The sequence below is a fragment of the Andrographis paniculata genome, unplaced genomic scaffold (assembly GCF_009805555.1).
Source record: "Andrographis paniculata isolate CXL003 unplaced genomic scaffold, ASM980555v1 Contig22END, whole genome shotgun sequence".
In the NCBI taxonomy this organism is placed as follows: Eukaryota; Viridiplantae; Streptophyta; class Magnoliopsida; order Lamiales; family Acanthaceae; genus Andrographis; species Andrographis paniculata.
In genome coordinates, this window is record NW_026137513.1 from 827,171 (window position 1) to 852,881 (window position 25,711).

Sequence of the window (25,711 nt, forward strand, 5' to 3'; positions counted from 1 at the left end):
AGAGATGTTATCTCAGGTATAATGTCATTTTTCATGTCAAATGCGCATTCACAATCCTTAAACCCACTTCCAACGCCACATTTCATGTGGGACACGAGTAAAAATTATTTTGAACAAGTGGTATTGGTCGAGCACGATAAGGCGATGAAAATGCTTCAAAAAATGGTATGCAGAAGGTTGTACCTACAATAAAAGACAATTATATCTACATAAAATCAAAGTTGTACCTATATAGGAATAAAGTTGCACTTGAACATTTCAAAATTTGTACTTGTAAACATGTTGTGTTTCCGCCAAAAACAGGTATTTTCAAGGATGAATTTGTTGTTTTAAGAGGAAACAGAAAGATGTTTCCGCGAGCTCGCGGAAACATCCCTGATTTCCTCTGAAAATAGATAATTTTGACGTGAAATGTAATAATTTTGGATTACACACTTTCTCCATTCTTTTATTGGAATTACGATGATTTTCTTGTCATCATGTTTTTTATACATTGCTATATTACGATAAGAAATATCAACAATGTATTAGAAGACATTCTGTCTGTTCACTCGGCATTTCTCAATGGAACAATTCTCCATAAATATTATTTAAAAAATATAAATATGCACACATAATATTATATATTATCCACTCATAAAAAGTCAACCATTCAACACAAAATATTATTTATTATTACTAACACAGTTTCTCATACCACACAAAAAATAAATTCATCTACTGACTGAACATACTGATTAATCTTAAAAATCTTATAAACAACAAATAAATAATATAAAACATACGAGTGTACACAATACCTAGTTGATGAGAGAAAAGCCGAGCTACGATTTTTTAATGAAAACTTTATACAAACTAGAGATCGAGCACGTGCTATTATGCTGCATGAAAATGGTGAAACAATTTTATTTTTTTATTTATTTAAAGTTAAAATTCGCATATAAATCTTTTGAAATAATAGCCTTATTTAAATTTTTTAATAATAATAAGAGTTAAAAGGAAATAAGAGTTGAAAATTATTAGTGAAGAATTATAAGGAAATTGAGGGTATGTTTCCCCAAGGCTGGTTTGGGGAAAACATTGTGCAAACACTGTGCACAGTATTTTTTCTTTCAAAAAAATATTATATTTATCTAATATTTATAATAATTATAGGGTAAAAAAATATATACAATATATATATATATGTCATTTGTAGGGAATAAATTTTTTTATAATATGAATAAAAAAAATTAAATATATATTGGTTATAATATAACTTCATAATCAAATCATACAATATTAATTTTATCAATTAAATCTAATACATATTTATATTATTTTATTTATTATCCATCAAATCAATACAAATCAAAATTCTCCAAACCCTAACCAAATCCAAACACAAAAGAACAACAAAATTCAAACAAATCCCAAAAATTCAAATAAGTCTAAATTAATTTGAAGAATATACGTATATATATATAAATATTATATCTATCGGATAAGAAAAGGTGTGTAGGAGAGTAGTATAGGCAATAATCTTCGTACACATCATCACCATCACTCAGCCACACAGAGAACGGCTATGGCGGCAGTGCTGCAGCACATCTCCTCCTCCGTTGTCGTTCCTCCGCCCTCTCGGCTTCACTTTCATCCCGCCCGCAGTCGCCGCAGCTTCGTCCCTTCCGCCTCCGCCGCCGCTCGTGAGTCGCCTCCTACCGAGCATAGGAGTTATGCCATTGGCCGGCGGCAACTGATCGGCGGCCTACATGCCGCCGCTGCAATTTCACTTTCACCGTTAGGGTCCGCGGCGCTGGCGGGAGACGACCAGCTGTCCGAATGGGAAAGAGTGTACCTCCCCACTGATCCCGGCGTCGTCCTTCTGGATATTGCTGTGGTGCCGGACGATCCTTCTCACGGTTAGGACGGAGAAATTACACGCTATAATTTTATTTTTATTTCCTTCGGTTGTTCATTTGAAGTGTATTGATCGATCAGACAATGCTTTGGTGCTGTTCAGGAATGTGCAGTCCCTTAATTTACTTAGAACAAAGGAGCTAATTTTCTATTGCTAAATTTCTTTAAAAATAGACGAGCATCTGTTGATCAGAACTTTAAAAGTTTGGATGTATGATATAGCGATGAGATGGAGATGGAGATGGAGATGGAGATGGAGATGCAGCTGAGCAAGCGCCGTATATAATCTCATTTGAATTGCTGGGCAGGTTTTTTGCTAGGCACCAGACAAACTATTTTGGAGACTAAAGATGGAGGCAATACTTGGGTTCCACGCACTATACCCTCAGCTGAAGATGAGGATTTCAATTATCGATTCAACTCCATTAGCTTCAAAGGAAAAGAAGGTTGGATTGTAGGCAAACCGGCGATTTTGTTGTACACTGCAGATGCTGGGGAAACATGGAAAAGAATACCTTTGAGTTCTCAGCTTCCTGGTGATATGGTAACCACTGCATTTCTTTGTTTGCTCTAGTCTTTACATTTCATCGCTTGTGTTTGGCCTTAGTCTAAGTTGTTATCAATTTTTTAATTTGTTGGCATCGGTGGGAATATTTCATGCGTCTAGAACATCGAGAGGTGTAAATTGTAGTGTATGGAGAAAGGTCAGTTGTATCATCTAGAATGTCTAGAGGTATGGAGTAGTTAAAAAAAAGTTGACACCTTTGTGAAATACTTGAAATCTGATCCCCAATGTTAAGTGATCATTATTTCTCAAAATTCTAAAACCAGCCTTCACAAAACTAGCTTGGCTTAGTATTTAACCTCTTGAATAGTTCAACAAGTGAACCAATTGCCATACAGTACAACTTTCGCTAAAAACATGTAAATGATACCATCCCAACAAAAAAAAAGAAAAAAAAAGCCTAAAACCATAATTTTTGTATTTCAAGGTTATCGGCTTTCCTCCTTTGCAAATGTTGGTTTCAGCATCAATAGGAAAATTATAAGAAAATTATAAGAAAATGTAGTGGAGTAGTGGAGACTTTTTACATAGATCACATTAACATTTAGTAATGGAGTAATGAATACTTTTCACATAAACCCACTACTTCACAAAGACCACATAACATTAACATTCTCCCATTTGGTCTATATTATACTCCATAAAAAAACAAATGCATGAATCATGACAATAGGTCCTCTTCAACGAGTATTATTTTCCATGTAATATAGTTTGATTCCTAAAATTACTCAAACATCTTAATGAATAAACCTTATGTTTATTCCAGGCCCTCATCTTTATGATAATTTTCTCAAGACAAATATGAGCATAAAACTAAATGAGAAAATATCAATTGAATAAGAGTTTTATTTAATACAAAGATATACGAACAAGTGAAATTACATCACATAACAAGTCCTATTCGTACTACATGATCCTTAAAATTATTTGGTGGCCTGCCTTTAGTTAAAGGATCAACAATCATCAACTCAGTGCTAACGTGTTCAATGACCACTTTATTCTATTTAATAAGTTCTCTTATGGCTAAGTACTTAATATCGATGTGCTTACATCGACTACCACTTTTATTATTCTTAGCCATAAAAACCGCAACTGAATTGTCACAATATATCTTCAATGGCCTACCAATAGGATCCATGACTTAAGCCCAGATATGAAACTTTTCAACTATACACCATGACAGACTCTGCCTCCATGGTAAAAGTAGTACATATGCTATATTAGGTCTAGTACATACCTGAGCATACATGATGCAATGTTAGTCATATATTCCTGCTCAAAATCATTTTTAGGTCATTGATCCAAACTAAATTTGTCGCCCTTGAGAATTGGAGCTACATTTAGTGAGCAATCTTTCATCCGAAATCTCTCTAAAATTTTATAGATATAAGGTCTCTTGAGACAAGTCCAAAATGCCTCGATGTTTTTTCCTATGGATCTTATTGCCAATGACATAAGATGTCTCTCCCATATCTTTCATATCAATTTGTAGAAAGAAAATATTTCACCTCGTATAGCAAATTTTTATCATTAGTAGCAAGCAAAATAAAATCCACATATAACACAAGAAAACAAATCCTACTCCCACTAACCTTCAGGTATATACATTGATCCATTATTTTCTTCAAAATCAGATGAAGTAATGACACTATGGAACTTTAAATATCATTGACGAGAGGCTTGTTTTAAACCATATATGCATTTATTGAGCTTGCATACTTAATACTCACCGTCTCTAGAGAAGAATCCTTCAGGTTGTTGCATATAAACCTGAAAATCAAAATGCTGATTAAGAAATGTCAATTTCACATCCATTTGATGTAACTCAAAATCAAAATGACCCACTAATGGCATAATGATTCGAAGAGAATCTTTCTTTGATACAAGAGAAAAAGTCTCCGACGTCAACAAACCGTGCTTTATATATTTCAATGTTACCTTTCGAGTCTTTCTTTGTTTTCAAGACCCACTTACATCCGACGGCTTTATACCATGGGATAACTCGACAAGATTCCAAACTTGATTGGATGCCATAGAATTCATCTTTCTTTCAGAGCATTATACCACAAGTTCGATGTTGATGAATTCATAGCCTGTGAAAACGTTTTAGGATCATTTTCTACTCCAATATTGTGGTCACACTTTTGTAGGTAGACAACATAATCACCAGAGATAGTTGATCTCTTTATTCTAGTAGATTTTTATAACATTGTATAATCATTCTCTTGGATACTTGTTGCTAAGCCGGTTGATCAACAATATCAACTGGTTATTTAACAATTTTTTGTTATTCCTTATGTAAAGTGCGATCTACTTGATCAATATCAGCAGCTTGTGAAATTGCGATAGTTGGTCGTCTAATACTAGTTTGTACTCGAGGGGTATAAATGACAACTAATCTATCACTTGAACCTGAGGGTTGAGCTTCATGATGATTCTTTTCAGGAACAATGTTCCGAGGGCGACCACTCCCACTAATCAAGTCATTTTCAAGAAATTTTGCATTTTTTGATTCCACAATTCTAGTACTACGAGATGGATAATAGAATCTATAACCTTTAGACCTTTCAGCATATGCAATAAAATATCCACTAATGGTCCTCGGGTCTAGTTTCTTGTGGATTGTAAACTCACTTCAGACTGACATCCCTAAATGCATATATGTCTTAAACTCGGTTTCCAACCTTTAAATAACTCAAAAGGTGTCCTTGAGATAGTTTTAGTTAGAACTCGATTAAACATATATGTTGCCGTCTTTAGAGCTTCAGTCCACAAAGACTCGGGAAGTTTTACATTACTCCACATACTTCTCACCATATTCATTAAGGTCTAGTTTCTTCTTTCAGCAACACCATTCTGATCAGGAGAACCGGGCATAGTGTATTGGGCAACAATCCCATGCTCTTGAAGAAACCTTGCAAAAGGACCAGGTGCTTGTCCATTCTCCTTATATCTACCATAATATTCACCACCTCTATTTGATCAGACGATTTTAATCTATTTCGCATTGTTTCTCTATTTCGGATTTGAAAACTTTAAAGGCATCCAAAGCTTCATCCTTAGAATAATACAAATAGAGATACATATAACGTGAAAAATCGTCAATGAAGGTGATGAAGTATTTTGGACTACTTTTGGACAAGAAATATATGTACCTATAACCTCCAATAGGTTTGAACTCCTCTTTGCACCCCATCTAGACTTGTTCAAATTCAGTAAAATTCAAGGTATCAAGTACTCCTTCATTTACCAATCTTTTAATTCTCTCAATGGAGATATGTCTCAATCTCCGGTGCCAGAAATATAGAGGAATTTTCATCTATAATACATTGTTTAGTACCGACATTATCTTGAACGTTTAAAGTAGTTGGCCAATCAATATTTTGCTTATTAAGGCGAAAAAGATCATCACTCAAAACTCCATGTCCAATGACATTTGATTTGAAAGATAACTAAAAACAGAGTTCATGAAATTAAAGCGATAGCCACATGAAACAAGTTTTGAAACAGAAATCAAGTTTCTAGCAAAAATAGGAATGTAGAAAGTCTTTTCCAAAGTTCAAACAAAACCACTACTCAAAACTAGATTGCACGTCCCAATATCTTTCACATGTGATGGCATCTTGTTTCCAGAATAGATGCTCAACTCACTTCCCACTGGTTCCGGTTTTGCAATTCCTGCATGGAATTCGTAACATGGATTGTAGAACCTGAATCAATTCACCATGTATTATGATTAACGTCAACCATTTTGGATTCATAACAAACAAATGAAAGTTGGGTACCTTTCTTCTCAAGCTACTTGAAGTAGGACAATTTTTCCTTGTGTGTCCTTTCTTTTTACAGAAAAAAAAGACGTGTTGGCTTTCTTGATGTCCTTTTGTGGAGGAGTCTTTTCCTTCCCTTTATTCTTGCTTGATGCTTTATGTTCTTTCCTTCTGCCACCACCTCTATGTTCATTTTCTCTCCCTCTTCCTTAGCCAGGCGTCCCTCCTCTTGAACACACACATGGTCATCAATTCATTTATTGATTATTTATCCTGTGTTGTAAGAGATCTTAAAGGACCATATTGCGGAGGAAGAGTACATAGAATAGAGTGAACTAGGAAGGAATCAGACCTATCAACTTCCAGTCGCTTCAATTGAGCCGCTATATCCTTCATACACATGATGTGATCACGCACACCCTTTATCCCGGTAAGCTTTAAGGATGAGAATTGCATTATCAGGGTATTAGCCAGTGCCGTATAAATGTCAAAAATTGATCATCAATAGCTTTCAATAAGGCACAAACATTAGTACAATGCTCAACAGAACCCCTTATTCCAACAAATATTCGAGTCTTTATGAGCATAACGCTGATCTCTCCCGTTTTTTCATAAAAATTGACCTAATTTGGAGTGCTATTTTCAGTAATATGAGATGGTTCATCTTTCCTGATGGTATAATCTATGTCTATCCACCCCAAATGCAGAAGAATTCTCTAATTCCAAACTTTATAATTGTCTCTGTTAAGACAGGGAATATCAAATTTCATATCAGACATTAATAGATTGAATTTATGCTGTAAAAAATAAAATAAAATAAACATGCTCAATCGTAATTAAATCAAAGCACAAATAAATCATACATGTTTTACCAATGTAAGACATGTAAAAATATGAATCTATTGACATCAAACATGCCTGTGGGCTAAAGTTTTAATTCGATTAGACTCATTTAATCATATGATAAAACTATCAACTATGTTCATTTTTTAATCCTTGTGGGTAAATTAAAGATATAGTTGATATAATATCCTAATTAGTATACAAATATAACAAAATTCCTGTGGGTAAATTTTATTATATCCCGTATGATCAATTGTAATTTATTTTATTTATTATATGCGATTGTAAATATAAAATATAATTTCAATTAATCAGAAAAATTGTGGCTATTTCAAGATTAATTAAAACTAGACATCACATAACATTGCAAGAAAACCGATCTCATAATGATTTTCAGCATCAATTTTCATAAAAAATATCTCAAACCAAATAAATCTGTTTAAAAAAAAAAGAAAAAAGAATTTAGAACATCAAGACATAGGTAAAAACAAGCTCTGATATCAAATGAGAGCATAATAATCAATTCAATGCGGAATAAAACTCAAATAATCGAAACTCAAATGAACCCCAAGAACATACATCCGGCTATTGGTGTCAAATTTGAATGCAATATTTTTTTGGTTCTTCTAAGAACTTGCACTATTTCTCTAGGTAGTGTAGAAGCCTTTATATAGTGATGCTTAGGGGACCAAAAAATCTAAAATTCATATCTCAATTACTTCCTCCCATAAAAGAAGTAACCGACATGTTTAAGAGAAGTTTAATGGAGAGTCGGGAGAGTAGTAGAGCAGTGGAAACTTTTCACATAGACCACATTAACATTTAGTAGTGGCGTTGTGGAGATTTTTCACATAGACCCACTACTTCATAGACCACATGACATTGACATCATGCTCTTACACTCTCTCTAACCATAGTTGTTGGGCTGTGAAGAACAATTCCCCCAATTTTCTTATTCGTCCCCACCCTCTCCATCATTAGTTCATTAATTATTTCCATTCTAACTGTTTTTTCCTCTGGCATCTTGTCATAGTTATGTTGATAATGATTGCACCAAAGCTATGCATATATAATGCAACTCTTTCAATGTTGAGGTTTGCTAAAATTTGTTTGGACATGATTTTTTACATGAAATTTCTGCCTCTTACTTTCATTTCCCATAAAGCATGTGTATTTCTGCTGTAAGGAAAATGTATCACTTGTCATTGAAATTTTTATGTTTCAAGAGTCTTATGCTTTAAAGAAATATCCAGGAAATACAATATTGCTCCGGATAAATTTTTATTCAGTATTATATGTCCACTTTAAATGCCTGCTTCAGCATCCATGAGGAATAGGAAGATGATATGGAACAACCGCCAAACACCGGAAACAATGGCCCGGTGCCGCTGCGTGTCTATACACGACGCGGAAAAGGGCATTTTGGTCTAATTGCTGCATTACCACAATTACTATATATTTGCATTGCAAAATAGTCCTTATCTTATTTATAATTATATTTAAAAGTTGATATAAATAAATGGAATTAGGGTCAGAGAAGTTTATCCAGAAAAGAATAAAGTGTGAGCGGCTAGGGCTGGGCAGGGCAGGGCAGAAGATATCAATTTTCTTTTGAGTACTAAAATTGGTTCTTATTTCTATTAAATTGTGTTCTTGTTTCTACCAAATTGGTTCGACCTGCCGGATCGGTTCGAGATATCAATTACAAGGGATGCGAAAATTTTGGAAAATATAAAATACATTGGGAGTGGTCTGTGAAGAGCAGCGAGACATTCGACAGAAACTGGAAGCACTCAATGTGTCCGTTGTAGCACAGCAAGATGCGCTACAAAAGCAGACTGCGGAAATCCTTGCGGTTGTTCAGGCCTTTCAAAGAGCCCCTACAAGATCATTAGACCCATCTGCGTCCGCATCAATTGGAAGGGTTGCGAATACACTCCCGTAGCAAAAGAAAGTTGGAGATAATCAAGCCTTTATACGACGTCTTTTTGATGTCACCTTACCGAGTTTTGATGGCACCGTTCCTCGGGTGGATTGCACGAGCAGAACAACAGTTTGAATTACATCGGGTGACGGGTCTGCAACGCGTGCAATTGGCAATGATTGCGATAGAGAGATCAGCCCTGCACTGGTTCCGGTGGTAGCGCAGACGCCATTCCGATGCGTCATGGGTGGAATTTTCCCAAGCTTTGATGGTCCGTTTTGATGATCGCTATGTTGGCAGCCCCTTTGACACTTAGCGGTTGTGAAACACACTGGCCTGGTGGATGCCTATGTGGATAGCTTTCTAGGGTTAGCGAATCAAGTGCCAGGATTCGCTAAGGATCATTACTTGGGGTATTTCCTGAATGGCCTCCAATGTCCTCTTCGCAATAAGTTGCGTGCCTTTGAACCAAAAGACTTGGAAACAACCATTCGAGTGAGTCGAAGTGTGGAATTGGATTTGCAGGAATCGCAAGGAGCCTACTCGGGATCTAGAGTTGATCGGCCACCAGTCACGTGGGGCATCACGGGGGACTCGCACAGTTGGTAATTTGATGCCTCAACCTAGGGGCACTAACTCGAGGCTGCCAGAAAAATGAGGTGCTACTGTCTCAAAGGCTGGATCGAATTGAACCACAAGCACAGGGCAATCAACATGAATACAATGAGCGACGAGCTAAAGGCCTCAGTTTTCATTGTAATCTTCCTTATCACGCTTTACATGAGTGCCCTTAGAAACAATTGAGAATTTTGTTAGTAGAGGAGGGAGATTCGTGGGATGGAGACTTGCAGGAAATGACAGGTGATGCAGCCATGGATCCCGAAGAGAGGGCTGCAGCTCAAGATGAATCAAACTTGGGAAATTTACCTCTATACTTGATGGCGGGCTTTACAGGACCTTGTACTATGAAAATTAAAGGACTTTTGCAGGATAAAAGTGTGATTGTGCTGATCGACAGTGGAGCAAGTCACAATTTCATCTCGTATTCTATCGTAACAGAGATGGGATTATTGACAGAGCCTACAGGCAAGTTTGGAGTCACACTAGGGGATGGGCGATGTTTGGAATGCCAAGGAGTATGCCCAGGCTTACAGATTACCTTGGACGGATGCATAGTCCAAGCTGATTGTTATGCTTTCCCTTTGGGTGGAGTGGATGTGATCTTGGGAGTTGCATGGCTGAAGACATTAGGGAATGCGCAGGTAAATTGGCATACAATGTCAATGTCTTTCAAAGTGGATGGAGTGCCGACCACCTTACAAGGAGATCCAGCTCTTAATCGTTCCCCGGTAGCCATCCGATCCATGCTCCGCACTACTCAAGCAGAATTTTGTGCCATCGTAGTGGACCCGACATGGTGTTTGATGTTGCGGAAAGAGGGTGCAGCAACCTCTCAAACCAATGCAGCCCTCGAAACCTTGCTAAAGACATATGAAAAGGTGTTTGGTGAGCCCACGGAACTCCCTCCAACCATATCGGTGTACCACCATATCATCTTGCAGGATGGAGCAAAGCCTATCTCCGTTCGTCCCTACTGTTATAGACATGTGCAAAAGGACGAAATCGAAAAACTAATGGAAGATATATTGTGCGCAGGCATCATAAGGCCAAGCTTAAGTCCATTCTCGAGCCCCGTGTTGCTCGTGAAGAAAAAAGATGGTAGTTGGCGATTTTGTATCGATTACCGCGAACTAAACAAGCTTACCATCCCAAATAAATATCCAATTCCTGTTATTCAAGAGATGTTAGATGAGCTTGCGGGTGTAGTGGTCTTCTCAAAGATTGATCTTTGTTCGGGCTATCACCAAATTTGAGTTGCACCATCCGATATACCAAAGGCAGCGTTTCGGACACACAATGGCTATTACAAATTCCTAGTCATGCCATTTGGCCTCATGAATGCTCCGGTGACATTTCAGGCTACCATGAATGATCTATTTCGGCCACTCTTACCCAAGTTTGTCTTGGTTTTCTTTGACGATATACTTATATATAGTCGATCATGAGAAGCCTATCTCGGTCACTTATCTCGGGTTCTAGCGATTTTGCAGGAAAATCAATATAAAGTCAACAAAAAAAAAATGCTCTTTTGGCTGCACTTCAGCAGAATACTTGGGGCATGTCGTGTCGGAAAAAGGAGTGGCGATGGACCTGGAGAAAATTACTATAGTGGTAAATTGGCGATTCCTAAATCGGTGAGGGAAATAAGAGGATTTCTTGGTCTTACAGAATACTATAGGCGTTTTATCCGACATTATGGAGTCATAGCCCGTCCGCTTACACAATTACTTAAGAAAACAGCCACGCCATTATTATGGACAACACAGATTGCATTTGATGCCTTAAAGACTGCTCTTACTACGGCACCCTTACTAGCTATGCCTAACTTTCAAAAGCACTTTATAATAGTGTGATGCATCCGGAACAGGTTTAGGAGTTGTTCTTATGCAAGATGAGGGACCTATGCATTCTTTAGTAAGGAGTTAGAAGATAGAACCCTTGCCCAATCCGCCTATGAAAATGAATTGATGGATTTAGTTCTTGCGATTCAGCATTAGCGTCCTTATCTAATTGGTCGAAGGTTCACAGTACGGACAGACCACCATAGCCTGAAATACTTGCCCACACAACGAATTGCTACCCCTTCACAACGAGCGTGGATGGCCAAACTATTAGAGTACTTTTTCGATATCGTTTATAAGCCGGGCCGAGTTAACTCTGCAATTGATTTTTTGTCACGGCGTGGTGAGAAGAGAGGGGAGTTAGGAGCCATGAGTGCACCCACATGGCTAGGTTGGGAGGAGATACACGATGAACAATGTAGAGATCCTTCTCTCCAAGCAATCTGAAAAAAGTTACAAAATGAAGGCACAACGAAGTAACTTTGAGCTGATTGATGGCCAACTGTTCTATCGAGGTCGGCTGGTCATCCTGGAGGGTTCTGAATGGATTCAGCAGCTGTTTTGTGAGTTTCATTCAACCCCGGGTGGAGGACATGCGGGTGTTTATCGCACATATCGTCGTCTTTCCGCTAGTGTGTATTGGCGGGGTATGTACCGTAAGGTACGGGATTATGTGGACAGTTGCATCGTTTGCCAGAAGGCCAAATATGAAACATCTTCCCCGGCCGGTCTTCTACAACCGTTGCCGATTCCGACGATGATTTGGGAAGATATCTCTATGGACTTCATCACCTCATTGCCTAAATCCTAAGGGTTCTCTTGTGTAATAGTGGTGGTGGACCGCTTAACCAAGTATGCGCACTTTATTGCTTTACGCATGCCTTTTTCAGCCCGTTTTGTTGATGACATATTCACTAAGGAGGTGGTGCGCCTGCACGGTGTACCTCGTTCGATAATTAGTGATCGAGATGCGGTATTCTTAAGCACATTTTGGAAGGAACTTTTTATGCTCCAAGGGACTACTCTCAAATTCAGTTCTGCATATCACCCTGAGACTGATGGGCAAACAGAGGTACTTAATTGTATCTTGGAAACATATACGGTGTGTTTACATGTGAGATTTTGGTTTTGAATAGTAAAATTTTGAATTGAAATAGTTGTTTGATGTGATATAAATATGTATTGATGTGATGTTTTGAATGTAAAATTTAATTTTAGTGTAATATAATAATAAAAAATAGGTGTTTGATTTGATGTTTTTTAGGGAAAAAAAATTGAAATAGTAAAACGGAAAAACAAATCTCACAAGTAAACGCACCCTATATTCAATGTTTTTCGTCAGAGCAACCACGTAAATGGGTTGGGTTTCTTTTATGGGCGGAGTATTGGTACATTACTGCTTTCCAAACAGCAGCCAAGATCACCCCATTTGAAGCAGTTTATGGACGGCCAACACCGGATTTACGCCGCTACCTCCCAGGGGAATGTAAGGTAGCAGCTGTGGCTGAACTTCTAGGTGGTCGAGATGCAGCACTTCGGCTGTTACGATTTGTTAAGAAGCGATCCGCGCATCCAACCTAAAACTAATTGGTGATAGGTGGAGTGGCCCTTCACTCTTATATATTAGGGGAGTTCCCACACATTTAGCAATGTGAGACAATATTCAACACTCCCCCCTTGAGATGATAATATCGAAAATCCATACAGGATCCAAACCCAATACGGGCAATCTGGCTCTGATACCATAGGATCCAAACCCAACACGGGCAATCTGGCTCTGATACCATGTTGGATGCTGAATAACCGTCTCACCTAAAAGCTTGAATTGTTAAGAAAACGCAGTCATTAATCATATATTCTTAAACGGGAGTCCCTAATACGCCCCCACAGGTGCAAGTGGGATACGCGAAATTTGCACATGCGTATGCCGCAAATGGGACAGACGGGACTCGAACTCGAGACCTAGCCTAGGGTCTGATACCATGTTAAGAAAGGATCCGGACATCCAACCTAAAACCAATTGGTGATAGGTGGAGTGGCCCTTCACTTTTATATATTAGATGAGTTCTCACACATTTAGTAATGTGGGACAATATTCAACACGATTCAACCTAGAACAGGCGCAGATGCGGATGCAAAGGTACGCCAATGCGAACCGTCGAAAGGTGGAATTTGATGTTGGGGATGCGGTGTTCTTGAAGGTTTGACCGTATAGGCAAACATCGATTCAGACCACAGGCCACCACAAGTTATCTGCGCGTTATGATGGCCCTTTCCGAGTAGAGAAGCGTATTGGTGCTAGAGCATATCGCTTACGACTCTCGGAATCCAGCCGAATTCACCATTTTTTTCATGTCTCGCAACTAAAAAGAGTAGTCGGGGATCATCCAGTAGAATCCGAGCTGCCCTATGGTTTAGATATTTCTGATATCCCTTTATTTGAACCGGAGCGAGTGTTGGGGAAGCAAGTACAACACTAGAAAGAGCGAAATGTAACTCAAGTTTTAGTCAAGTGGCAAGGGCTTTCCGAGAATGATGCCACCTGGATGGATATTGAGGATTTGCATGGCCAATTCTAGAATTTCGCCTTGAGGACAAGGCTTTTTCAGAGGGGGATAAAGTTGATATGGAACAACCGCCAAGCACCGGAAACAATGGCCTGGTACCGCTGCTTGTCTATACACGACGCGGAAAATGGCATTTTAGTCTAATCGATGCATTACCATAATTACTATATATTTGCATTGCAAATTAGTCCTTATCTTATTTGTAATTATATTTATAAGTTTATATAAATAAATGGAATTAGGGTTAGAAAAGTTTATCCATAAAGAATGAGTGTGAGCGGCTAGGGCTGGGCAGAAGATATCAATCTTCTTTTGATCAATAAAATTGGTTCTTATTTCTATTAAATTGTGTTCTTGTTTCTATCAGAAGATAATATCTAGATTTCTTGGATTCAGCATCATTTGGGAGGTGGTGGCTAAAGAAGCAGAACAGAAGAGAGACCTAGGTTCTTTGATCCAAAGGCTAGGAATATTTGCTGGAACAAGGCAAAAAAAGTCCCTGGTCGTGACCCTGACAGATGGCGAGTAGATACAGCCGGAAACATTGTTTGCAAACGTCTGCATAGCTGTGTTGGTTGCCTCTGCTATGAGTATGACCATATAATCCCTTTTTCTAAAGGTGGTGATTCTGTGGTTGAAAACTGTCAGATACTTCAAACCAGGGTGAATAGGCTGAAATCTGACAAAAATAGCCTAGACCAAAGACAGTTAAAAGGTTACTCCTGTGACATTAAGTTCAGTGATGAAGAACTCGATGTAATTGAAATGGCAGTTTATGGTAGTATTACTCGCCCTTGGAAGCAATGTATTGTTGGCAGCTTGAGTTCACTTCCTGGCAAATATGACTCTAGAAAACACATGATCAAATGCAACCCACACAAATGATTGAAACAATAGCTGTCATGAAGGATTTATTCAATAATTTGCAATGGTGAAGTGTATCCTTTGTTTCCCTTAATGTGTAAGATATTCTTCTTTAAGGTTTGTATTTTCACTATCACATTCAACAAAGGATGCTGCTTCCTCTGCTGACTTGGAATGTCTTTTCCTTTTTTATTTTTATTAAATGGAAGTACAAACTAGCTAGACCACTATGAAAAGTAGGTGCAAGGACTCAACACTTGTGATGCAGTTGACAGGATGAAACTGCTTTCAGAAGTGAGAAAAAGCAATCTTTGTACCTTTATCTGATTCCCTGTCTTACAGCCTGACGTGGTGCAAGGGTGTCGACCTTTGCAGGTCTACCATCGATGGAAATGGCATGAATCCACCTTCCATGGGTTATCGTTTATTTGAAATTCAAATTTTAATTCATTGCCTTTAATTTTAGTTTATTAACATTTATTTCTATTTTGAATTTGAATTGCTTAGAAGGGAATTTAAATCCCTAAAGACTATTGGATTTATGGATGAAATAAGTATATTTGAATTTACCCGTTTGGTTAAGGGAAATTGGGTAACTCATCTTCGTTCTCATCTATTCTTCACAATTGGACTGACTTGTCGGATACATTTCCGTCGGGATGATTTTGTCGCATGGGGAATATTTGAACAGATTGGAATCATATCAAAATAAAATTAACGAAAAGATGGATGCGCAAGATGCGAAGTTAAAGGCGCAACAAATGAAGTTGGATGCACAGGCAGCGCAACTCGCCAATATTGCATCATCCTTGGCAGCCTTGACGGGGGGATATCACTTCCGAGGCCGGCGATTGGAACATCAATGTAGAGGAAAGCGCTGGAGGTGGCGGCAGATGCAACAAGGGCAGAGAGCAGACAGTAAGGGGGCATGACGTAGCTGGGTGGCAATGCGGCAACAGGAGCTCGGGTTGAAGGAGCGCACATGATACACATTGGGACGACAGTGCAATTGCCATGGCTTGACGGAGATGACCCGATCGGCTTGGTGGCGAAGGTTGAACAACAATTTAAGATTTACAGCACATCACTGGAACGGAAAGTAGCAATGGCAATGATCGCAATGGAAGGACCGGTGTTGTATTGGTGACGTGGCTATGCACGCATCTCCCGGGCTGTTGTGGGAGGAATTTATATATGCACTAGTGGTGCGGTTCAACAAGCGTTTTAAGGGCGACCGGTTTGAGCTACTATTAGAGATAAAACAACATGGGACGGTGGATAAGTATATACCGCTTTTGTTTAGTTGGCAAGTCAAATTCTGGAATTGTCGGAGACGCACTACCTAGGGTATTTTATGAATGGCATGAAGGTCCAATTCAGGGCTCACTTCGTCTACTACGGCCCATTGATTTGGAGACCGCAAATGGAGTTGTCCAAGGACATTGAAGATAAAACTGAGTTTATAGAATGACATGCGAGGGAGCCAGTCAATTGGTAACTTCGGAAACCACTCGTGAGGGTTTTCCCAATCATAAGACGACCATCCAATTATTTGAAATATAAGCAATGTGAGTGGTAGTGGCCCGAGGGCTGGGAGCCAGGCTGTGGGCATGAGCTCGGGGACATCAGGATAGTCTATAGTGCATTCCCGATTCACCCGACTTCCACCCAAGGTATTAGAGGAACTGTGTGCGAAAGGATTGTGTTTTCGTTGCGAAATGTCCTTCTCCCCAGGGCATGATTGTCCCCTGAAGCAACTACGGGTATTAATCACTGAGGAAGACGAGAAGTTAGCTTTTTAGAAGCACGAATATTATGAGGTGAGGAATGGGAGGGAGAGTTGGGCGTACCAGTGTATTCGATGATTGTGGTGTTTAGTCCTCGTACGATGCGATTAAGGGGCATAGTTCGAGGCACAAAAATAACTGTATTGACTAACAGGAGAGTGAGCCAGAACTTTATATATTCTTCCTTGGTTGACAGATTGGAGCTACATCGAGAACCGATTGGAAAATCCAGGGTAGAAATAGGATATGGTCGCCAAAAAGAATCAAAAAGGGTTTGATAGAATTTAGCCATCGGAATACCAGGATGTAAGGCGGTGGCAGACTACTACGTATTTCTCTTAGGAGGTGTGGAAGTTATATTAGGTATTGTGTGGCTCTCACCACACTTGGAGAAATTTTTCATAATTGAGCAGAGCTTTCTATGTACTTCGAGGGAATTAACGGTCGAGTGGAGCTAAGAGGGGACCCGGCGCTGCGTCGGAAGGTGAGTTTGAAAACACTAGTCAAGACATCGGAGGCTGAATTTTGGGCGGTCCTCTTAGAGGGGGCAAACCACTGGATTGAGTTGGCACCGAGTGCAAAGCCAGTGTCGGTCCGGCCTTACCGTTATAGGCACGTCCAAAAGAATAAGATAGAAAGGTTTGGAGGAGATGTTGCATGCAGAGATCATCCGACCGAGCTCAAGCCCGTTTTCCAGCCCAATTTTGTTGGTAAAAAATATGGTAGTTGGAGATTTTGTGTGGACAACCGGGAATTAAGTAAGTCTGTGGTGCCCGACAAATACCTAATTTCGGTAATTTAGGATATGTTTGATGAAATGGCGGATGCGGTGGTCTTTTCGAAGATTGACTTGCACTCGGGATATCAGTAGATTAGGGTAGCGGACTCAGATGTCTATAAGACGGTGTTTTCGACGCACAATGGGCATTATGAGTTCATAGTTTTGCCATTCGGGTTGATGAATACGTCGGCAACCTTCCAGTCAACTATGAACGAATTGTTAAGGCCGTACTTAAGCAAGTTTGTGCTAGTCTTTTTTGATGATATCTTGAGATATATAGTAGATTGTGGGAAGAACATCGAGAACAGTTCAGTGTAGTCCTTCAAGTTTTAACCAAGCATCAATTTCAGGCCAACAAAAAAAAATGTGTTCGGTTGCCTTAATATCGAATACTTGGGGCATGTCATATCTAGTGCAGGAGTAGCGATGGATCCGGAGAAAGTGAGTGCAGTTGCTGATTGGCCACGCTGGCCGATCAGTACGATAGGTTAGGGGATTTTTAGGTCTTACTGGTTATTATTGCAGGTTCGTGAGGGAGTATGCTTTTATTGCTCGGCCCCTCAAAACCCTCTTGAAAAAAGAGGCCTCTGCCGTTTCCGTATGGACCTCTAAGGTAGAAAAGGCTTTTGAGCAATTGAAGAAGGCCGTGACAGAGGCTCCGGTACTGGCGATGCCTCGGTTTGATCGCTAATTCATCTTGGAGTGGAATGCTTCAGGTGCTCGTGTAGGGGTGATGCTCATGCAAAAGAAGAGACCTATTGCTTATTATAATAAGTCATTGACAAATCGTACCCTATCTAGATCGGCTTATAAGTGTAAGATAATGGGGTTAGCTTTGGCCGTGTAGCATTGGTGGCCCTACTTGATTGGATGACGATATGTGGTGCGGACAAATCATTGTAGTTTGAAATATCTGCTTACTGAGCGTATCGTGGCAAGTTTGGGTAGCGAAGTTGCTAGGGTATGATTTGTTATTGAATACAATAACAGGGCTTTTAATGCGGCGGCGAATGCTCTCGAAAGGAGAGCGAAGGAAGTATCGTTGACGGTTGTGAGTAGGCCCAAATAGTTGGGGTTAAAGGATGTATGCAAGGAACAAACACAAGACCCATATTTGCGAGAAATTCGGAAAGCGCTAGAAATGGATCCGACGTGCCATATGGGCTTTGAGTTGATTGGGGGGGTGGCTATTGCACAAAGGACGTTTGGCGCTGGCTTCCGACTCCAAGTGGATTCTTCTCTTGTTGGAGAAATTACACAACTCGGCTGTTTGGGGTCACGCGGGTGTGTTTTGCGCCTACCGGCGCCTCGCTATGAATGTTTATTAGCGGGGCATGTTTGGCCGAATGCAACGCCATGTGGCTCAGTGTTTGGTATGTCAAAAAGCAAAGTATGAAGCATTGTCGCCGGTGGAAATACTTCAGTCGCTATCCATATCGAAACTGATATGAGAAAATATTTCAATAGACTTCATCATTTGCTTACCCAAGTCGAAAGAGCGTACGACGATTTTGGTAGTGGTGGACCAGTTGTCCAAGATGGACATTTTTTAGCTATCCGTCCACCTATTACAACACGCTCGGTGGTGGAGTTGTTTGCAAGAGAGGTGGTCTAGTTACGTGGGATTCCTCGATCAATTGTTAATGATCGGGATTCACTGTTTTTTAGTAGTTTCTGAAAGGAGTTTACATTAACTGAAACGAAACTTAAATTTAGTACTTTTTATCATCCGGAAACGGACGGCCAGACCGAAATGTTGAACCGAGTCTTAGAGAGTTACTTGCGTTGTTTCATGTGTGAGAAACCAACGCATTGACTATGGTGGCTTTCGTTGGCAGAGTATTGGTACAATACAACATGCCAAACTGCAGCCGGGATTACTCCATTTGAAGTGGTTAATGGTAGGATTCTACCAACGATTCGACGGTTTCTTTCGGGGAAATACTGGGTTGTCGTAGTAGTCGATGCAAGTAGAGATGGTGATGTTATATGCCGACTGCGATAGTCATTGAAGAGAGCACAATAGCGCATGACTAAATTTGCTAATTGGCAACGTCAGGAGGTGGATTATCAAGTGGATAAGGTCCTTTTGTAAGTTCGTCTACATCGACAGCATTTGGTAGCTACAAAATCTAATCATAAGTTCACCTCTAAATTTTTTGGTCCATTTTTTGTGGAGGAGCACGCGGGACCAGCTGTGTGCGCTTGGAACTACCGGCATCTAGCCATATTCATCAGGTGTTCCATGTGTCTCAACTGAAACGTGTCGTGGAAAATTATCCAGGAAATTTACCGCAAAATTTGAAACTGCTCATAGGGCTTATGTTTGAACCCGATGAGGTGTTAGCGCAACAAGTGATTCAAGAGGACGGGGTCACTGTTGAGCAGTTATTGGTTAAGTGGCATGGGCAATCATTCAATGAGGCTACTTGGATATCATGTATGGAATTGATGTGGTGCAAGGGCGTCGACCCGCAGGTCTACCATCGACGAAAACAGGCATAAATCCTGTTGGTTATTGTTTATTTAAAATTCAAAATTTTAATTTTAATTTATTGTCATTTATTTCCTTTTGAATCTGAATTGTTTGGAAGGGTATTTAAATCCTAAATTAGGACTACTGAAATTATAGATGGAATAAAGTATTTGTAAATTAACCCAGGAAAATTGGGTAAAGCATCGTGCTTCTTATTTCTATTCCTAGCACAGCCAATCCTTTTTGTCGAGTAGAAATACTATTATTATAGAAGGAACTATTAGACTTGAAATGTATATGCAGTATGCCTAACATCTGAAAGACCTGGCACAATTTTAATATGTTCTCTTTTATGGTCATCAAGCGTCATCACAGTCTATATTTTCTTTGTTGGATTTATCATCCTGTGCAGGTTGACTTATAATATAATCATTGTTATGATGATTTTATTTATTATTTTTTTTTTCTCCAATTTTCTGTATATAGTAGTCATTTTTTTGTAAAACTGTTCCAAGAAAAACTCGGATGGAAGGAAATTTGTTGTACAATTTAAGATGGATATTATGAATTTGATCATCTCAGGTATATGTAAATGCAACTGGAGAAAAGAGTGCAGAAATGGTGACTGATCAAGGTGCAATCTACGTAACATCAAATGGAGGATACAACTGGAGGGCTGCGGTACAAGAGACAGTTTCAGCTACTTTAAATAGGTTAGTTTCCTCTGAAATGTTAGCTTATGTTTCTCAGATAGCCTTCCTTGAAGACAGATTTGCAAGGATAGGGTCTTATTATCAATGCTTCTATTTTTACAATTTACAATAAACTAAGCTAGAAGTTACAGCGTGCTCTAGGTCTTTCTCATATATTTGCAATTTCATACAAGTTATATACATTGTTGTCTTTAAATCATAGGAATTAACATTGCAGCAAGCGGTTGTGACCAATTTTCCTTTTCTTTGAGGAGTCTTGCTTGGACTAGCAAGTTGAATGGTTAAGCTGCCTAACTAACGTAAGCAGTAATAAACCTGCAAAAAATAGATAAATAAATATAGAATAGCTTAAGCCTTGTGGCATGATCAAAGAAGGAAGTATATACAACCAAGACAGGGTTATAAAATAAGAAGAATGATCAAAGTTTTGAGTGGTATGCAGTTTAAGCAGAAATCCACTCATGTACCAGTTGTATATATGAAAGTGGGCTGGTTTGCAAGCAGCTTCAGAGCCTTCTCTTAAATGCTGCCTGTCTACTCCTGGGGACGCTCCTGTTGAATGAACTGATTCCAGTGTGGTCATTCCTCCTGTTCAGTTATCTAAATACCATTCATCAAATTTGACACATTGTCTTGAAATAGCTTGGATCGGGATCCTGTGGATCAAGTAGTAACTAAATGGGCAAGATATGACCCATGTCATGATTCCTTTGATAAAGCCCCCGACATAAAACATTATTTCATACTAGTTTCTACTTATATTTTAGTCTTCCATGATAATCCGTCCGCTATATTTAATAATTCTTTCTATCATAATGACTTGTGTATTCATGTTGCTGTAACAGAACAGTTTCTAGTGGTATCAGTGGTGCTAGCTACTATACTGGCACTTTTAGTACTGTGAATCGCTCGCCAGATGGAAACTATGTTGCAGTTTCAAGTCGGGGTAACTTCTATTTGACATGGGAACCTGGTCAGGTGAGGTGTTTTATGCAAGCAAGTGCTTTGCTGGTTTTGAACCTCTGTGAGAATATTGCATCATTTGTTTTTGTTGTCTTCAATTCAAATGCTATCTTCCAAATTAATTATGAGAAAATCTATAGAAGGTTATAGTAGTAATTTGCATGAAATGCCTCAGGCATTCTGGCAGCCACATAACAGGGCGGTTGCAAGAAGAATTCAGAACATGGGCTGGAGAGCTGATGGGGGTCTTTGGCTTCTTGTCCGTGGTGGGGGACTTTACCTCAGCAAGGGCACAGGCGTGAGTACATTTTTAATTATAGTTTTTGTTAAAACATGTGGAAGTTGCATAGTTTACGATTTTTCCAAACGTGTTTTTTTTATCCCTTATTTTGATCATCTTAATGTGTTCGAGGATTTCACCTAATATCAACGCAGACCGAATAGTTGCAGTAAGGAAGCAGAAAATTAATCTGACAAAGGCAAGTTTAAGCACGAAAAGGAATAGAAATCCCAGAATAAGTAGCCTTAATCTCACACTGATGTAGAATGTAAATTTGAGGTGAGATATAAACACATGAATTGAAGGATTTATGTGGAAACACAGAATGGAAAAAAAGAGAAAATACTGTGGAAGCAGGATGAAGGTTTTCACTATGAGAGAATGGATTATTACAAATTAAAAAGACAAAAGTGTACTATCAACGGAACCTTCTTAGAATGATTCCTGTTGACTTTAATAGCCAAACTCTCAAACCTGTTCTTGTTGAACCACTCACCCATTGGAAATTTCACTAGCTAGTAACAATCAAGGTTTTGTCACCAGAATTAAAACAATATGGAATCTCAATCTCATCTAAAAGTTCATCAATTAGGTTTTTGATGATTCTTAAGAAGACTTCTGCTTCATTTTGTAACTATAAAATGGCTCAATATTGTAAAAATATTTCTTTCGTTCCTAAGTCAAAAAGATGATATTTATTTGCAAATAGTTGCTACATTTATCCATTTTGCGTGATCAATTCTCTGCATTATTGCTGTGCTAATATTATCATCAAGTTTAATAAGTGACCCAGATATATGGTTCAAGAATATAATTCTGTACATTGATAAGATGGAGACATATAAGGTGTCATCTTCTTAATTAAATTTAGAGAGACTCTAGTTAAGATTAACAATGATGGTATCTCGCAACAACGGTCACTAGAATTGTTAGAGCTACTGGAGACATTTGACTATTTAAATCTGAAGAGCCATTACATCATAGTGGTGCTGGTGGTGCAAGATTTGGTAGCCTCACTGGGCTTGCATGAGAGAAGCAAAACTACATAAGCTACTTATAGTTTATGAAAAAAATAGAGAACAGCAAACGGATGACCTAAGGTGCCTAGAAAGGTTAATTTAGGATGCACTTCAAGATAGAGAGAAAAACATGGTGCCCTAGTACATAATCAGAAATGAAAGACCTACTATATTTTGAAATAGGGGGAGAACCGTGGTTCTCTAATAATAATCTTCTAAACTCTAAGATCGGTTCTTTGATTGAAAAAGTGTTGCATGAGAACTTTATTATTTAAATTATGGGAGGAATGCTTTGTCTTTAATTTTGCTATTACCAAACAGTTTGGTTCTTTTTTAATGTACTCTGATGATTAATTATTTTTTCCTACCTACAGTGTGTTGAATTTTAACTTCTTTTTTTTTTTTTTTTTAATTTGTCTCATTATATTTAGATAACTGAAGAGTTTGAGGAAGTGCCTGTACAAAATCGAGGATTTGGAATTCTTGATGTTGGGTATCGCTCACAGGTATTTAGACTGATAAGCCAGCTCTTTTAGACTGGCCATTTTCAACATTTAGAAAATGAAAAAGCTTCGCAATCACTGCCTTTGGTCATAATAGAAGGAATATGTAGTATGAAATCCATAAAGTGATAAAGTAACATGATTGAGGTTTGTAAATGTGGTTGTGTGTTTATTATATTTAAATAATTTTTTTCTCCCTCTATATTCATAGATGAGATGAAGAAGATTATGTTTAGTGCCCATAAGGTCTTTGTTATTCAATCAAGTTGGATGTTTCAATAAATTCTTTTGTTCAATTTGGGAGGATCTTTTGATTGGTCCATCCTTGTTTAGAGAAAATTGTAAATTGGTACATATAAAGAACAAATACATGTTATTTTAATATGCAAATGGTATCATCCATGAAAAGGAGGAAAATGAAAGAGGGAAATTAGATGAGGATTCTAATAAGTACCTGAATGAGTATAGACAGCCAAGCAAAATTCTGACATTACTATTTTCTATCACCGTAGATCATAAATTCCTCTTCGTGCTCTTCATCTGTAAAATGCATCTTGCAGGAGGAAGCTTGGGCTGCCGGAGGTAGTGGTGTTCTGTTGAAAACCACAAACAGTGGGAAGTCTTGGAGTCGGGACAAGTCAGCAGACAACATTGCTGCAAATCTCTATTCTGTGAAGTAAGAAGGGTTACTTGCATTAAGTTGCTGGCTTTTGCACTTATCTCATTACACTGAACACTTTATTTGTTACACCTCCGAAGCCTAAAAAACATGGACAGGAGAAAGATCTACAGAAAATAATCTTAGCTTGGTCGTGCGTGCCACTTATTTCTTGGCTCAGTTTACTGCTTCTCAACTCACTACTAAATGGATGCAGGTTTATAAATGAGAAACAAGGATTTGTGCTGGGGAATGATGGAGTCCTACTGAAATATCTAGGATGAATAAAAAAATTTCACAAGGTATGCAGCTCATTTTGATCTTGGCTTATTTATTTTCACTCCTCAGCTATTAGTAGCTCTGTCAAATGAATCAAGCATGTCTTGTCTTCTCCACAGTTTTCTCCTTTATTTCTACTGTTTCAAACATTGCACAGGCCCCTCCAGTCCAGTAATTTTTTACCATCAGATTAGATATTTCAATTGTTTACCATCAATCAGGCTAGAACAAACTTATAAATGCAATGTACATGTTTCAAGATAATCTGTAATTTGACAACACAATCCTGGATAAATCTTTTGAGGTTTGTTTCTCGCAGGTATCTCCACCACAGTAGTAGTAAATACCATACCACCACATCACTCCTTGCACAGGTTAGGAGTCATGTTTGCTACTCCCAACCCCATGTTGTTTCTTCTATGCTATATATTATTATTATGTCTGCCATTTTCAGTTAATCTTGAGCCTGATCCTCAAGCAAGAATTGCGATTCAATTGCTTGCTTTGTAAATGTTCCCTTCGGCATTTATCAAATATTGATTTTTTACATCAAGTACGGTGCAAATTACATTGATCTGCATTTTCATGATTCTTGGCTACTTAGCATTGATTTGTAGCACCAAAACGATCCATCTCCAATGTGAAGTTCCATTTCATGACCTATGAACAGAGCCATTTAATAATTATGTTGTTTATTTACATCATTTCATGGCAGTGTGGTGTGGTTCACACTATATAGAAGTAATCATTAAATTGACCTGTGCAATAATCATTTAAATTCAAATGCAGGACCCTTTCATTATATTATGGAATCATCTTTCGACTACACGCATGTATATACACACATGTATATATATATATATATAATCTCAATATTAAAAGTATATCATATAAAAATTTATAATCTCTTGTGAACAACAAGGTCTATAGAATGAAAAATAATATAACATAAGAAAAATAGCCTTTTACCTCCTTGGGCATCCACAACGTTGTTTGCACTTGTACGGGACCAATTGGAAGGGAGCAAGAGGATTTCCAGGAATCTTAACACTGTAGATCCAATTTAAATCACTACTTGAGTCGCATTCAACAACAATTTTGGAAGACATTTCATTTGGCTGATCAACAAGCCATCAAAGATTTCATCTTTCTAGGTTTCATCTCATTTCTGCAACATTCAAGTCAGCAATTTTGATTGGACCTGGAAAGACTAAAGAAGAGTACCTGCCTTTCTGGGTTTGCCAAAAGCTAAGCCGTTTGTATTTATTTCCCACCAATCTTCATCCAGGTGAGGTGATCACTCTATTAGTGAAGGATGAGTGAGATCTCCTTAAGATTGTTGATCAAAACAGGAGTGGAAT

General features: G+C 38.5%; 2 protein-coding genes across 3 annotated transcripts; both read left to right on the plus strand.

Moving 5' to 3' along the window:
* Positions 1–1,491: 1,491 nt before the first annotated feature.
* On the plus strand, positions 1,492–24,903 carry LOC127245467 (photosystem II stability/assembly factor HCF136, chloroplastic). 2 transcript variants are annotated; one of them, XR_007837445.1, is made up of 10 exons: positions 1,492–1,901; positions 2,208–2,443; positions 20,518–20,648; positions 21,494–21,626; positions 21,787–21,909; positions 23,342–23,416; positions 23,974–24,089; positions 24,289–24,373; positions 24,670–24,724; positions 24,805–24,903. XR_007837445.1 is itself a non-coding variant. In XM_051266368.1 (9 exons), the coding sequence occupies exons 1-8, from the start codon at positions 1,568–1,570 to the stop codon at positions 24,353–24,355; spliced, it is 1,215 nt and encodes a 404-aa protein (XP_051122325.1). In that variant the 5' UTR covers positions 1,493–1,567; the 3' UTR covers positions 24,356–24,373; positions 24,670–24,903. The 2 variants fall into 2 exon arrangements, 1 of the variants encoding a protein (XP_051122325.1); XM_051266368.1 differs by having other exon boundaries at positions 1,493–1,901; positions 24,670–24,903.
* Positions 4,288–15,611, plus strand: LOC127245468 (uncharacterized). Its single transcript, XM_051266369.1, has 2 exons — positions 4,288–12,532; positions 15,583–15,611. The coding sequence occupies exon 1, from the start codon at positions 9,853–9,855 to the stop codon at positions 10,870–10,872; it is 1,020 nt and encodes a 339-aa protein (XP_051122326.1). The 5' UTR covers positions 4,288–9,852; the 3' UTR covers positions 10,873–12,532; positions 15,583–15,611.
* Positions 24,904–25,711: the final 808 nt, after the last annotated feature.